The 15,528-nt window shown below is 38.8% G+C and overlaps 1 protein-coding gene across 3 annotated transcripts in view; it reads right to left on the bottom strand.

Annotated features, from left to right (window-relative positions):
* Window positions 1-15,528, bottom strand: part of LOC137023044 (latent-transforming growth factor beta-binding protein 4) — a 100,242-nt gene that overhangs the window by 28,884 nt on the left and 55,830 nt on the right. For 2 of the 3 annotated variants that reach the window (XM_067389586.1, XM_067389589.1), the window contains 4 exons: window positions 12,772-13,046; window positions 10,627-10,729; window positions 4,733-4,801; window positions 1,461-1,583 (listed from right to left, as the gene is read on the bottom strand). In XM_067389586.1, the coding sequence (XP_067245687.1) occupies window positions 1,461-1,583; window positions 4,733-4,801; window positions 10,627-10,729; window positions 12,772-13,046 (570 nt within the window). The remainder of the gene's footprint in view (window positions 1-1,460; window positions 1,584-4,732; window positions 4,802-10,626; window positions 10,730-12,771; window positions 13,047-15,528) is intronic. The other variant, XM_067389587.1, reaches the window with a different exon arrangement.

The following is a 15,528-nucleotide window of genomic DNA, read 5'->3' as shown; positions in this document are numbered from 1 at the left end:
TTAAATCCTACTTATATAATATATATATATATATATATATATATATATATATATATATATTTTTTTTTTTTTTTTTTTTAATTAATTAATTTTTAAAAATAAAATGATTTTTTTTTTTTTTTTGCAATGTAGTTGAACTTAAGAGTGTTTTGACCCACTTAAGTAGGACATCAGTACATCTTTAATGTAATTTCATTATAACTTCTATTGTTTTTGTGTACTGCATTTCTGTCGAAACTTGTATTCACATGTATTTGTCATTGCACATTTGTAATGATGAAGTTGCACTTTTAAAACTTTTAAAATATATTAACTTTAAATGTTATATCAAATAACACACTACAGTGCTTTAGTATGCTAGTCAACACATCAAAATAAGTTTAAAGCTTGACAAGAAATTATTAAACCATAAAAAGCACTTAAAATAAAAACCTTTAATTTGACATTATTACAAAGCGCACTTTTTAAAAGTGTACTTAAGTGTGTTAAGAAACATAGTGATGAAAGTGTACTTTTTTTTAAAATACACTTTTAAGATTTGAAGTGCACTACAAGTGCATATTCAGAACAAATAAGCAGAGAATTGAACACTGTGAATCACTGTCTATTTTTATTGTATGGAAAAAGAGCAGCTTGGACATTCCGCAAAACATCCCCTTTTGTATTCCACGGAAGAAAGAAGGTCGTACGGGTTTGGAATGACATGAGTAAATGATTTTTTTTTTTGGTGAAATATTCCTTTAAGTTGGTTGCGTTTGTTATGGACGTTACGCAAACCTAGCTTAACAAAAACAGCTCCAAGGAAAAAAAAATATTTCTGCTACTCATTCTACATTGGCATCATTCTTTACACTTTTGGCACTTTGATTGGTTCAGCAGCACAAACAAAGTTTAAAGTAGAGCCAGGCATACAATAATCAGCCACAGAGCCACTGGAAATGACATACACATCAGCTTGAGCAAATCACTGCATAATCACACATATGTAGTACATATACACAGCAGGCATAGGTACACTTACCTGACTGACAAACATGAACATGCTCAGAATCTCAAGAAGGCTTGACAAGATACAGATGAGAAGAAAACTTGATTAAAATAGAGTCACAGAATTTCCCAGATGCAAAAACTCAGGCAGAAAGAGGCAATCGATGGGAAAACACTGAGCGATCAGGCCTCGATTTAAGGATGCATATGCATAGAGCCAACAGGCATCTCTCAAGCAGAGCCAAGTAATGCCTGCTGGAATAGACAGAAACACAGCGCCACACAGCCAAAACCTTCACTCATTTGCATTGGCTTTGTAGTGTGGATTTGAAACTCATGATGTGTTAGTATTGGCCTGTATCAAGTCTGTGTATGACTGAAGGCTGTAGCTGTGTGGCATGGCTGTCCTGCCATATTCCCGCCGCCGTTCTCCTCTCATGTGACGCCGTAGTGTCCGACAGTCCCGTACTTACAGATGCAGATCCCATGAGAGACGTCCAATAAGTAGCCCTCTTTGCAGACACAACTGTAGCTCCCTCGGGTGTTTACACAGTTCCCGTTTTCACAGAAACCCGGCTGCAAACACTCGTTAATATCTACACCAGAGGAGGAAACATGACTGTCATAACCTGATGTGTTGGTGTGGGAATACCCTTGTGAAAAAGAAGTGTGCTTTGTAGTGTATTTCAACGAATCTTTTTTAAAAAAAAAGTTGTACTTGCAGATAATATAATTTTAGTGAAATAAAAGGCCACTTAAGTGTACTTAAGTTTCTTAGCGCAGTTAAGTACGCTTTTAAAAAATGTATCTGTAATAATTTTACTTTAAAGTACATTTTAAATCATGTTTTAATAATCTTTTGTCATGATTTAAAGAAGTACACTTATTTTGATGTGCTGACTAACATATTTTAAATGTTCTAAATTGCAACTTCATCATTATAAATGTGTAATTACAAATGTATTGAAAAATATATTATATATTTAGCTTACCATGAATGCATAAATAAAGTATTTATGAAATTACATATAACAATGTAAAAATTTACTGAAGTCCTACTTAAGCGGGTCAGAAAAACCCTCTTAAGTTCAACTAATAGCATTAAATATACATTTAAACTATAATTCATTTTCATTTAATTGTAAATAACCTGCATTTAAGTTTCCAAAAGTATCCAAAAACATATATTATGGCAATACAGTATAAAGACAATAGAAGTAATTATGAAATTACATAAAAATATACCACTTAAATGGTCAAAATAGCCCTTTTAAGCTCAAGCTGCATTTACTATAAATGTAAACAATAATACATGTTAATAGCATGCATTTAAGTGTCTGAAAACATTAGATTCAATTAGGTATATTCTTCTAAAGTATATTACTTAAGTAAGAAGTACTCTTTTCAAAAGTATGCTAAAATGTACTTGTTTTTCACAAGGGTTTGTTTGTCAGTCCATGTTAGCCACTGAACAGCTGCTCTTGTTTGATCAATAACTGGCTGGTGCAGGGATAAAAGATTTTTACTGAAGAAGCACCAAATGACAAACAGGTAGATGGGACAGGCCATGTTTTGGTAGGTTGCTGACGTGCAAAAGTGCAGCTTGGTTTCAATTAAAGGTATTTTTTTCTGAAATTTACAGTATTTTTTTTCTTGATCTGAAAAGATCAAGAAAGATGACAGTACTTTCACAAGGATACCTTGTATTGTGGTGTTCAGTATTATTAGCTCAAATGTAGCAAATACTGCAACCATTACTGTTACGTAACCTGAGGTTTGAAGAAGCAGGAGAGGAAATGTAGCATTCAGTGAAGAGAGAGAGAGAGATACGTAACAAATCTGGAGTTGTCATTATTTGACCCTGTGACCACCTCCAGCTATGTCTTGATAAATTGATTTCACAGTGTGTTTATCAAACCATCTGTTCTGCCGTTACGGTCAGGATAAAGATTGGAAAACAATGCCGTTGCTTCTCCTCGGGGGAAGGAGGTTTCTGGATTTCACAGATTTTGACAAATCGTGAAAGTTTCTTTCCATCATAATTACTAGCATGTGAGACTATTTGGAGTATGCAAGTAATTTTATTTTATTTCTTTAAATTAAGCTGGACATGCTTCTCAGTATGCATTTCAAAGTGTGTATATAAATATACCTTTTTTTTTTTCTTGTTTTCCAATACAATTATCTAAACATCCTTACAACAAGATCTATTTACATAAGAAGCAAAATGATACAAGATGAAGATCAATGTGGTAAAAAAAAAATAACGCACTGGGAAACATCCTTTTTGCTGTTATAAAGGGGTGCTTGATTATGATTTGACTTTTTTAACTTTAGTTAGTGTGTAATGTTGCTGTTTGAGCATAAACAACATCTGCAAAGTTACGACACTCAAAGTTCAATGCAATGGGAGATATTTTCTTTTACAGAATTCTCTGTTTAAGGACTACAACAAACGGCTGGTAGGGACTACAACAAGCTTCTTCCTGGGTTAGTGACATCACTAACCCTAACATTTACATAAACCCCGCCCCCCGAGAACAAACATCAAAGAGGGCGGAGCCATGTTGGGCTGCTTTAGAGAAGAGGAAGAGTTGTTGTAGAGTGTTGTTGACATGCCGTCATTTTACGCCGGACTGCTTCACAAACGAGGGTCAATTCAACACAAAAGATGAACATGACGGCACATGCTAGTGGATGAGTTGAATCAACTCCACAGCAACTACATCAATTTATCCACTAACCATTCAGAAACGTCTAAAAGTTGTAACTTCTCCCTGAGTCTCTCCATCAGTGTCGACTCCGGTTTGAACAATGTAAGGCTGAACACCGTTACTGACAATCCTCATTTTGGCTGCGTGAGATTCTCCAGCTTTGTTGTTGTTGAGCTGTTAAAGCTCCGCCCTCTTCTGGAGCAGCAGCTCATTTTCATTTAAAGGGACGCACACAAAAATGGCGTGTTTTTGCTCACACCCAAATAGGGGCAAATTTGACAAGCTATAATAAATGATCTGTGGGGGATTTTGAGCTGAAACTTCACAGACACATTCTGGAGACACCAGAGACTTATATTACATCTTGTAAAAAGGGGCATAATAGGTCTTCTTTAAGCATAAAATTCTTGTGTCATTTTGCTTCTCAAGTAAATAGATCTTATTTTAAGGATGTTTAGATAATTGTGTTGGAAAAAAAGCTGAGTAAGAATCTATCTACCTACCTACTAATGTCACTGAGCCAAAATGCTATTTTAATGTAAGGATTCGCATCTGCAATACCCACTCTTTACCTTCCAATCAACTCCCAATGAATAAAATAATCACGTTCCACATTTTCCCCCTATTTCACTCAGAAATATGGCACATTATGGAAATAAAATGGCTTGCAAATGCTGTTTCATGTTGACTTTAATCTCCCGGCCATGAAATTTGTTCTTTTGTTAGTCACTTAGTGTAAAAGGATCCCCTAAATGTCTCTGAAAGTGTCTTCAAATGTGATCTACAGCAGCACAAACTACATCCGTCACACAATAAGTGAGAGTGACAAGCGCATCTGCTTCAGTTTCAGTATTTATACAAAACTAGACATGAACACAGCAACCATCAAAAAGTCTTTAGTGATGGATGTATTTGGCTGACCTCTGGATGAAGGAAGGAAGAATGAAGTGTTTGTTTGCATGTTCCTAAAATGTGTTTTGGCCTGTGAAAGATAATCAGATCAATCTAGAACAGGGGCAGGAGACTCTTACCCACACACTGCGTCCCGTTGACCCTCTCGAAGCCTTTCGGGCAGTTCCCCTGTCCATTAACAGTGTTTCCTGTGAAGATAACAGCACACTGATCTCGAGCATGACACATGACAACATCTGTCAAACTGTACTTAATGATGCATGCAATCAATCAATTCAATTAACAAGTGATTCATCATCAAGACTGAAGGCTGAAACAAATTCACTAACACAAATCTTCCTGAAACAGAATTTCATTATGCCACATTATACCTTTTTTCTTATATGTGACCATATTTAGGTTGCTTTCAATCTGTTTTTGCATTACTTTAAATCTGACATTACATTTTTTTGCAAGTACAGTTTTTTTATATATACTTTTAAGATTTGAAGTACAAGTGCCCACATAGAACAATTAAGCACACTTCTTTTTCACAAGGGAAGGCATGTTCCCTGATCAGTGTTTCATAACAAAGCCTTCCAGAGGTTCAGGCATACTTTCCACAGTGCTTCACAGAGAAAATAACTATTTGTCCCTGTGAGGTTAAATATTTGTGGCTCCAGGGGAGCCAAAGATCCCAAAGGGTGTAACAGACGGATCTATTGTTCCAATCATTATTCAGCATTGGGTAAAATGATTATGTAACTGTGTGCTTAACATTATCAACCACTCAGGGTCATCAAGCAGTTATGAAAATACATCCTTGGCAAATGTTTTTCTGTACAAAGAACAACAGCAAAAAAAGCTAATCAGAAACGCCTCAGTAGCAATGAGATTTTAAATCAATAGTGCATTTTCTCTCAAAAACCCTGTTAAAAGATTAGTTCATCCAAAAATTTCTGTCATTTATTACTCACCCTCATGGTGTTCCACACCCGTAAGACTTTCGTTCATCTTCAGAACACAAATTAAGATTTAATTAAGATAATAAAATAGTCAAAGTGACTGCAGTGGTACAAAATGTACTTAAAGTGACGAGAATATGTTTTGTGTGCAAAAACAAAAATAACGACTTTATTCAACAAATTCGTCTCTTCCCTGTCAGTCTCGTACGCAGTTCAGCACTTCCATGTTTACGTCCAAATGTCGGTTCAGTATTGGCCAGCTCTTCCGTCAGCATCACACGTATGCGTCATGCTGATCACGTGACCAGCGTTGACCAATACTGAGAAACGTAGAACCTGGAAGTGCTGCAACGTAATTAGCGTAGGAGAATGACAGGGGAGAGACGAATTTGTTGAATAAAGTCGTATTTTTGTTTTGTTTTGGTGCACAAAAATACAGTGGGTACGGAAAGTATTCAGACCCCCTTAAATTGTTCACTCTTTGTTATATTGCAGCCATTTGCTAAAATCATTTAAGTTCATTTTTTCCCCCCTCATTAATGTACACACAACACCCCATATTGACAGAAAAACACAGAATTGTTGACATTTTTGCATATTTATTAAAAAAGAAAAACTGAAATATCACATGGTCCGTAGTATTCAGACCCTTTGCTGTGACACTCATATATTTAACTCAGGTGCTGTCCATTTCTTCTGATCATCCTTGAGATGGTTCTACACCTTCATTTGAGTCCAGCTGTGTTTGATTATACTGATTGGACTTGATTAGGAAAGCCACACACCTGTCTATTTAAGACCTTACAGCTCACAGTGCATGTCAGAGCAAATGAGAATCATGAGGTCAAAGGAACTGCCTGAAGAGCTCAGAGACAGAACTGTGGCATGGCACAGATCTGGCCAAGGTTACAAAAAAAATTCTGCTGCACTTAAGGTTCCCAAGAGCACAGTGGCCTCCATAATCCTTAAAGGTCCCGTTCTTCGTGATCCCATGTTTCAAACTTTAGTTAGTGTGTAATGTTGTTGTTAGAGTATAAATAAAATCTGTAAAATTTTAAAGCTCAAAGTTCAATGCCAAGCGAGATATTTTATTTAACAGAAGTCGCCTACATCGAACGGACAGTTAGGACTACATCCCTCTACTTCCTTCTTTAATGACGTCACTAAAACAGTTTTTTGACTAACCTCCGCCCACAGGAATACACAAAAAAGGGGGCGTGGTCTTGTTGCGCTCCCACGGAGAAGAGCAAGAGTTGCGTTTGTAGAGTGTGTTTGTCGTCGAAACGCTGTTATTTTCATCCCGCAGTCCAATCACCTTTGTTTGGCCGTCCCAGGGATGCTGTACAATGGTTACAATTTATGTTTAACTCGGTGCCGAAAATTATAATTGTGGTATCCTTACTGCAATAGTTAATGTTGGACTGCAGTGCACATAATGGCCACAAGAGGGGACTATGTTTATGTATATGGCTGTTTTCCGTATGAGGTACTCTTCTGAGTGAGTGCTAACGTTGTACATTTTCTGTCGCTGCTTGTGGAGATTAAAGAGTTCAGTCTCTCGGGAATTATTGTCTTTTGTGTTCATTCGGCACAATAATCCACATGTAAAACTATGTGCAGCACACGTTATGGTAAGAGACGTGACCTTTCCGGGCAAGGAGCGCTAAGCTGCTGTCGAATCACAACACAGGAACCGCTGGCACAATCAGAACTCGTTACGTATTTCTGAAGGAGGGACTTCATAGAACAAGGAAATCATCAGCCCGTTTTTATGACAGGTGGAACAGCGGTATACAGATAATAAATTATGTGAAAAATACTGTGTTTTTTTACACGCAAAACATGAACACATGTTATATTGCACACTATAAACACAATCAAAGCTTCAAAAAACCATGAAAAACGGGACCTTTAAATGGAAGACATTTGGGACGACCAAAACCCTTCCTAGAGCTGGCTGTCCGGCCAAACTGAGCTATCGGGGGAGAAGAGCCTTGGTGAGAGAGGTAAAGAAGAACCCAAAGATCTCTGTGGCTGAGCTTCAGAGATGCAGTCGGGAGATGGGAGAAAGTTGTAGAAAGTCAACCATCACTGCAGCCCTCCACCAGTCGGGGCTTTATGTCAGAGTGACCCGACGGAAGCCTCTCCTCAGTGCAAGACACATGAAAGCCCGCATGGAGTTTGCCAAGATGGTGAGAAATAAGATTCTCTGGTCTGATGAGACTAAGATAGAACTTTTTGGCCTTAATTCTAAGCGGTATGTGTGAAGAAAACCAGGCACTGCTCATCACCTGTCCAATACAGTCCCAACAGTGAAGCATGGTGGTGGCAGCATCATGCTGTGGGGGTGTTTTACAGCTGCAGGGACAGGACGACTGGTTGCAATCGAGGGAACAATGAATGCGGCCAAGTACAGGGATATCCTGGATGAAAACCTTCTCCAGAGTGCTCAGGACCTCAGACTGGGCCAAAGGTTTACCTTCCAACAAGACAATGACCCTAAGCACACAGCTAAAATAACGAGGGAGTGGCTTCACAACAACTCCGTGACTGTTCTTGAATGGCCCAGCCAGAGCCCTGACTTAAACCCAATTGACCATCTCTGGAGAGACCTAAAAATGGCTGTCCACCAACATTTACCATCCAACCTGACAGAACTGGAGAAGATGTGCCAGGAGGAATGGCAGATGATCCCCAAATCCAGGTGTGTTGCATATTTCCCAAAAAGACTCATGGCTGTATTAGATCAAAAGGGTGCTTCTACTAAATACTGAGCAAAGGGTCTGAATACTTAGGACCATGTGATATTTCAGTGTTTCTTTTTTAATAAATCTGCAAAAATGTCAACAATTCTGTGTTTTTCTGTCAATATGGTGTGCTGTGTGTACATTAATGAGGAAAAAAAAGAACTTAAATGAGTTTAGCAAATGGCTGCAGTATAACAAAGAGTGAAAAATTTAAGGGGGTCTGAATACTTTCCGTACCCACTGTATTCTCGTCGCTTCATAACAAGGTTGAACCACTGCAGTCACGTTGAATATTTAAATGATGTTTTTACTACTTTTCTGGACACTGAATGTGGTAATTTCTTTGCTTTCTATTGAGGATAAAAAAAAAAAAAAATCAGATTTCATCAAAAATATCTTAATTTGTGTTCTGAAGATGAACGAAGATCATTGTATGAAATTGTATGTTTTTCCCCCCAATTTTTTAATCATTGTAATGGTACGAAACTTGGTAAAGGTTTTGGCACTTGCTATGTGAACACACATACACGCAAAAAAAAATATTTCTAAATGGTCCTGAAAAAAATAGTCAAACTTGTATTGTTCGTGGATAAAAATGAGAGCTTTAGAAATTAATAGATTTCATCTAGTGGAAGCGTTTGGTACTGCACCCAAACAAAATCTTACTGAAAGTTAATTTTTTGACATATCAACTTTACATTTGGAACACAACTTGTTTAAATTTATGGCTTTGATTTTCTTGCAGTTTTAGTGTAAAACGTATTTTGGAAAATATACATTTCATATAAAAATGCATTCACTTTTTTTTTTTTTTTACTTTTTCACTCCAGCAATCATCTGCCAAATGTTGTCTTTAAAAATAGACTATGCTTAAGTCTGTGCTCCAAAGATTCAAGATTTTCCAACAGTTTAAGTTGGAAATTTCATTTTCAGGTCTATGCTCAAAAAGTGGTTAACAGGTACAGTAATAAATGGATCATAACAATTCCATAAATATAATTTAGTGCTATAAAATAAAAATAAAACAAAATAAAATGATAAAATAAAACATTATCAAAGTAAAATGTAATACATTAATTTCATTGAAATAAATGAAAAAAAAAAAAAAAAACTGTCATTTTTGACCACCAAGCGAGCAGCACCAATGCACAGTTTTTGTTATGCTAATTTTGCTATGCATGCAGTAGTCTTTCCTTGACTACGTTTACATGCACCGTCAGGCAATACTGTGATTAAACTTTAACTCATGTAAACACAAAACTTAGATTAAATCAATGCAATTAAGCTCATTAATGTAGCAACCATAATGGTAGTAAACCATGCGATGTACTAAGATTTTAATCACAATAAACAGGCATGTAAACACTTTAATGGCATCTATTCCACTCCGAACAAAGTGCACATGTGCATATGTTTTGGCTGCTGAAGAAACAATGACATGAAGTTCATGTTGAAAATATTGCATGAATATAATGTATGCTGATGGTTTTTTAGGCACATCACTGAAAAAATAACTGAGGCTGGTTACCAAAGAACTGGAAAAAAATCTGGAAGAGCTTGGCCTAATGTGAATAATGGCAGTAAAAATAACCACAATTCTTAGAGAAAAGTCAGAATAATGAAAATCGCATGTAAACGGGAGTGAAAAGGTTTCCCAGTGCCATGCAAACATCTTACTGCGATTAAGTCCATACTCTGATTATTGAAAATAATTTTATTATTAGAGCACAAGTAAATTTAGTCTTGTGACAACTTACCCCATATAGTGTTGCAATACACCCAGTTATTGAGGCCACAGTATGCATGTTTTGAATGTACATTAATATCTCAATAATACTGGATTATGTAATTTTATGTCACTATATTTAATAAATGATAGTGGTGCTGAAGTCAGTTTCTATTAAATACATGAAAGCAAAGACGATGAGGAATGTAAATATGCTGTAATGTTTAGCCAGCCGGCTGATCGAGGGCTGATGGCGACACCTTGACTGTTGCAATAATAATAATATAGTAGCAGGACTTAAATGCACCGTCTGCCAAAGAACTCTCTAAGCTATATTTATCTCATGAAGTCATGCAGCGACTGCTCTATTTTCTGTTTTACAAGATAGACATGTGTTTTTCTAGCCAGCTGAACTGATATCAGTGTGTGTGTGTGTGTGTGTCAGAGTCTGAGTTAGGAAGGAACAAACCTGTGTTTTGTTGCCTCTTTGTGCTCAAAGTACAAACTATGCTGTTATAAACAGTCAGACGGTTTATAGTTGTAAACCTCCAGGCCTGTCTGACAGCACAGACGTGCTCCATGTTTAGACGACTCACCTAAGAGCGCTGGGCAGAGCGTGCACTCGTTGATGCCCCAGGCCTTCCCAACACCCCTGCAGCACATCTCTTGACTGCGCAGACCAGGTAAAGGAGAACTGCACTGTGGGATAGAGCAGAAAACACACAATCCTTCACTAATTCAAGTTGGGCACGGGCTGATGCACTTGTTCAGGCTCAGGCCTCGTTGGTTAATTCACTAAAAAAAACTCTTTCATAGTTTACTCACCTTCACATTGCTAAAAGTATGCATGCTATTATTATTTTTTGATAACAAGCAGAATGTCCAGATGTCCAAAATGTTCTTTAATGTCCAGAATGCCCTACTTTTTAGTGATCGAAAGCAATCTTTTAAAATGTATTACATTTCAGTCTATTTCTCATTGAAAGCTATTGCATATCGACTTTTTTGATATACAGAGTCATATCCCTTGTGAAAAAGAAGTGTGCTTAGTTGTACTGAATGTGCACTTGTAGTTTACTTCAATTCAGATTTTCTGTAAAGCTGCTTTGAAGCCAGGATTAGACCTTATTTCAATTAGGACATTTAAATAGCTTTTATAAATGTAGCCTAGAAAGAAACATTACTGGTGTGCATCTTGAGACAAAACAATATCACTGACATATTTTAAGATATGTCAGTGCAAGTTGCTTTCAGTTAAAACAGCTCAAACATGCATTTTAGTTTAGGACTACACTTAAGCCTTGTCTGTGAAACCGGGGGGCTATGTATTAAAGCACTATTCAAATAAATATAAAGGGGATATATTATGCCCCTATAAGTCTCTGGTGTCTCCAGAATGTGTCTGTGAAGTTTCAGCTCAAAATCCCCCACAGATCATTTATTATAGCTTGTCAAATTTGCCCCTATTTGGGTGTGAGCAAAAACACGCTGTTTTTGTGTGTGTCCCTTTAAATGCAAATGAGTTGCTGCTCCCGCCCCCTTTCCAGAAGAGGGCGGAGCTTTAACAGCTCAACAACAACAAAGCTGGAGAATCTCACGCAGCCAAAATGAGGAAAGTGTTCAGCCTTACATTGTTCAAACCGGAGTCGACACTGATGGAGAGACTCAGGAAGAAGTTACAACTTTTAGACGTTTCTGAATGGTTAGTGGATAAATTGATGTAGTTGCTGTGGAGTTGATTCAACTCATCCACTAGCATGTGCGTCATGTTCATCTTTTGTGTTGAATTGACCCTCGTTTGTGAAGCAGTCCGGCGTAAAATGACGGCATGTCAACAACACTCGACTACAACAACTCTTCCTCTTCTCTAAAGCAGCCCAACATGGCTCCGCCCCCTTTGATGTGTGTTCTCGGGGGCGGGGTTTATGTAAATTTTAGGGTTTGTGATGTCACTAACCCAGGAAGAAGCTTGTTGTAGTCCCTATCAGCCGTTTGTTGTAGTCCTTAAAAAGTAGGACTTTCTGTAGAAGAAAATATCTCTCTTTGCATTGAACTTTGAGTGTCGTAACTTTGCAGATGTTGTTTATGATCAAACAGCAACATTACACACTAACTAAAGTTAAAAAAGTGAAATTACAATCAAGGACCCTTTTAAGTAACTCAAATAAGTGCGCTTTTTAAAAGTATCCCAATGTGCACTTCTTTTTCACAAGGGATGTACTCTACTATATTTACTTTTTGGTCCTCTTAGGAGCAATTTTGCTGTATGAAAGAAGAGTAGCCTTGACATTCTGTTAAATTATTTGTTTTGATTTGCACAGGGAAAATAATAATAATGCATGTTTCCAGCAACATACGAGTGAATAATCAATGCATTTTCATTTTTGTAAGAAGAATCTCTTTAACCCCAAGTTGCTCAAGGGGAATTGTCCCTGTAAGAAGAGTACTGCGAGTTCCTTTAGATAAACAATCTGCTAAACAATCTTGAATAAACACACTTCAACAAGCTCATACAGAGGGTGGTGACGGAAGTTGTTTTCGATACACTGGATACGGCTTTTGCAGCTCAGTATGATCACATGACACTCATAATGTTTTGCCATAAACAAGTCGTTCTCAATTCATCCAACATAGTCCAGGCTTATCCAAGGCTGAGTCCTGATCCAACTAGAATTAAACCAGATGTTCTATTGTTCAAATGAATGACATGAGGAATGAAAACAGAAGAGCTTCAAGCTAACCTGTCCATTGTGGACTTCTCTGAAGCAGTATTTGAAGCTGGATGACTCCGTGTAGACTGAATCCCCACGTATGGTCTGGGCTTGTATCCGTGGTGGTGGCGCCTCCGCTCTCTCTCCCGGCAGCTGGCGACGATGGGCACCCGAAAGCCCTGCGGACCAGGTGACTGTTTCCGAGTGCTCGTGCACTGTGGGGCCATAACCCACCTTCAGCACCTGGTGAATTTTCACACTGGCCTCTGGAGGGTGCTGGACTCGCACCTTCACCATGGGGGAGGCTGAAGGATAGAGACACAGAAACATATACTGATGATGGCTTTCATCATACAATCATAAAGATCATGGGCAGCTTTGACGCTGTGGACATTAAGAACTTAAAACACACTTTTCACAATTCAGACTCTCACTAGTTTCATGTGTGAAACTAAAAAACTGGTGAAAAAACAAACAAACAACAACAACAACAACAACAACAACAAAAACTGTTGTACACTCTAAAAAATGCTGGATTGTTTCAACCCAAATTTGGGTCAAAAATGGACAAACCCAATCATTGGGTTAAATTGTTAAATTTAACTTTTAACCCAATGGTTGGGTTTGACCCAAATTTGGGTTGAAACAATCCAGCATTTTATAGACGGTAGGATTTACTTTGAATTAAGATGCTTCTCCAGTGTTCTAGAGTATGTCAATTTACCCATATTAGCTGATAATTCTGATTATGTTCAAGATGGATGTATTTCTAACAAAGCTCTCCTCTGAGAAAACCTAGCGATCAGGTGTTTTCAATCTCATCTGAGATTACTTTTTGATGTTACAAGTAAAGTATTGCATTACAAGTAATGTGCATTATGTAATCAGATTACTTTTTGATGTTACAAGTAATGCATTACAAGTAACGTGCATTATGTAATCAGATTACTTTTGATGTTACGAGTAATGCATTACAAGTAACGTGCATTATGTAATCACATTACTTTTTGATGTTACGAGTAATGCATTACAAGTAACATGCATTATGTAATCAGATTACTTTTTGATGTTACGAGTAATGCATTACAAGTAACATGCATTATGTAAACAGATTACTTTTTGATGTTACGAGTAATGCATTACAAATAACGTGCATTATGTAATCAAATTACTTTTTGATCTAACAAGTAAAGTAATGCATTAAAAGTAATGTGCATTATGTAATCAGATTATTTTTTTGATGTTGCGAGTAAAGTATTGCATTACAAGTAACATGCATTATGTAATCAGATTACTTTTTGATGCAACTAGTAAAGTATTGCATTACAAGTAACGTGCATTATGTAATCAGATTACTTTTTGATGTTACGAGTAATGAATTACAAGTAACGCGCATTATGTAATCAAATTACTTTTTGATGTTACGAGTAATGCATTACAAGTAACATGCATTATGTAAGACATTACTTTTTGATGTAAGGAGTAAAGTAATGCGTTACAAGTAACATGCATTATGTAATCAGATTACTTTTTGATGTTACAAGTAATGCATTACAAATAACGTGCATTATGTAATCAAATTACTTTTTGATCTAACAAGTAAAATAATGCTGTGGCAAGGGGGGCGTGGTTTAGCGGGTTCTGCAACAGGAGGGAGCGTCAGGGGAGGCGCGGTGATTGAACGGGTTAGATGCAAATTACGAACACCTGTTTCTCGTTCCAGTAATTGGCGTGGAGACAGGATAAAACGCCAGGAGAAGCAGGAGTGGAGGAGAGAGAGAGCCTGCTGACAGTCGTGTATGCCGTCCGGTCTATTGGAGTGAAGCCCGTCTTCGGATGTGGAGAATTGAAGTGTGCGTTGCACCGAGCTTTTGTTTTGTTGTGTTCTTTGTGTGACATTTTCTCTTTGAGAAAGAATAAAGCGACTGTCAGCAGCTAAAAGCCGATCCCTGTCCTCTTTCCTCCCACAACTACGAACTTTACCACACTGGTGCCGAAACCCGGGAGGAAAAGACGGAAGCCGCCGCCATGCAGGCAGCCCCCGCCGCTGGAAAGCCGTTTGCGGACATCATCGCATCCCTCGCGGTCCTTCACCAAGAACAACATCGGGCCCTGGTGGATCTTCGCAACGACCAGGAGCGCCGCTTCGAGGCCATCATCCAGGGCCAGCAGGAGGACCGCGAGAGGTTCCGGAGCTGGATAGACCGGGAGGTTCCTGTGGGAACCACCGAGGCAGCTGCTGCCTCCTTCCAGCTGCCACTCCAGAAGATGGGCCCGCACGATGACCCGGAGGCCTTCCTCGACTTGTTTGAGAAGTCAGCTGAAGTGTCCGGTTGGCCCCGGGACCAGTGGCCCATGCGGCTCGTCCCCCTGCTGTCGGGCGAGTCGCAGGTGGCAGCCCAGCAGCTGCCCATCCAGAACCTCCTGGTCTTCGACGACCTGAAGAGGGCCATCCTGCAGCGGGTCGGCCGCTCCCCCGAACAGCATCGTCAGCGATTTCGGTCTTTGGAGCTGGGGGAAGCGGGCCGGCCCTTCGTGTTGGCCCAACAGCTCCGGGACTCGTGCCGCAAATGGCTGATGGCCGACGGAGGTGGCGTGGAGCAGATCATCGATCGTGTGGTGCTGGAGCAGTTCACCACTCGGCTCCCGAGGAAGACCGCCGAGTGGGTCCAGTGCCACCGGCCCACGTCGCTGGATTCGGCCATCCAACTGGCGGAGGACCACTTGGTGGCGTGCCCAGGGGTCGGCGAGCCCCTACCATCTGTCTCTCTCTCCCCCTCTCCCCCT

Source organism: Chanodichthys erythropterus, chromosome 7 (assembly GCF_024489055.1).
Source record: "Chanodichthys erythropterus isolate Z2021 chromosome 7, ASM2448905v1, whole genome shotgun sequence".
In the NCBI taxonomy this organism is placed as follows: domain Eukaryota; kingdom Metazoa; phylum Chordata; class Actinopteri; order Cypriniformes; family Xenocyprididae; genus Chanodichthys; species Chanodichthys erythropterus.
This window is presented reverse-complemented; position numbering and strand designations above follow the sequence as displayed.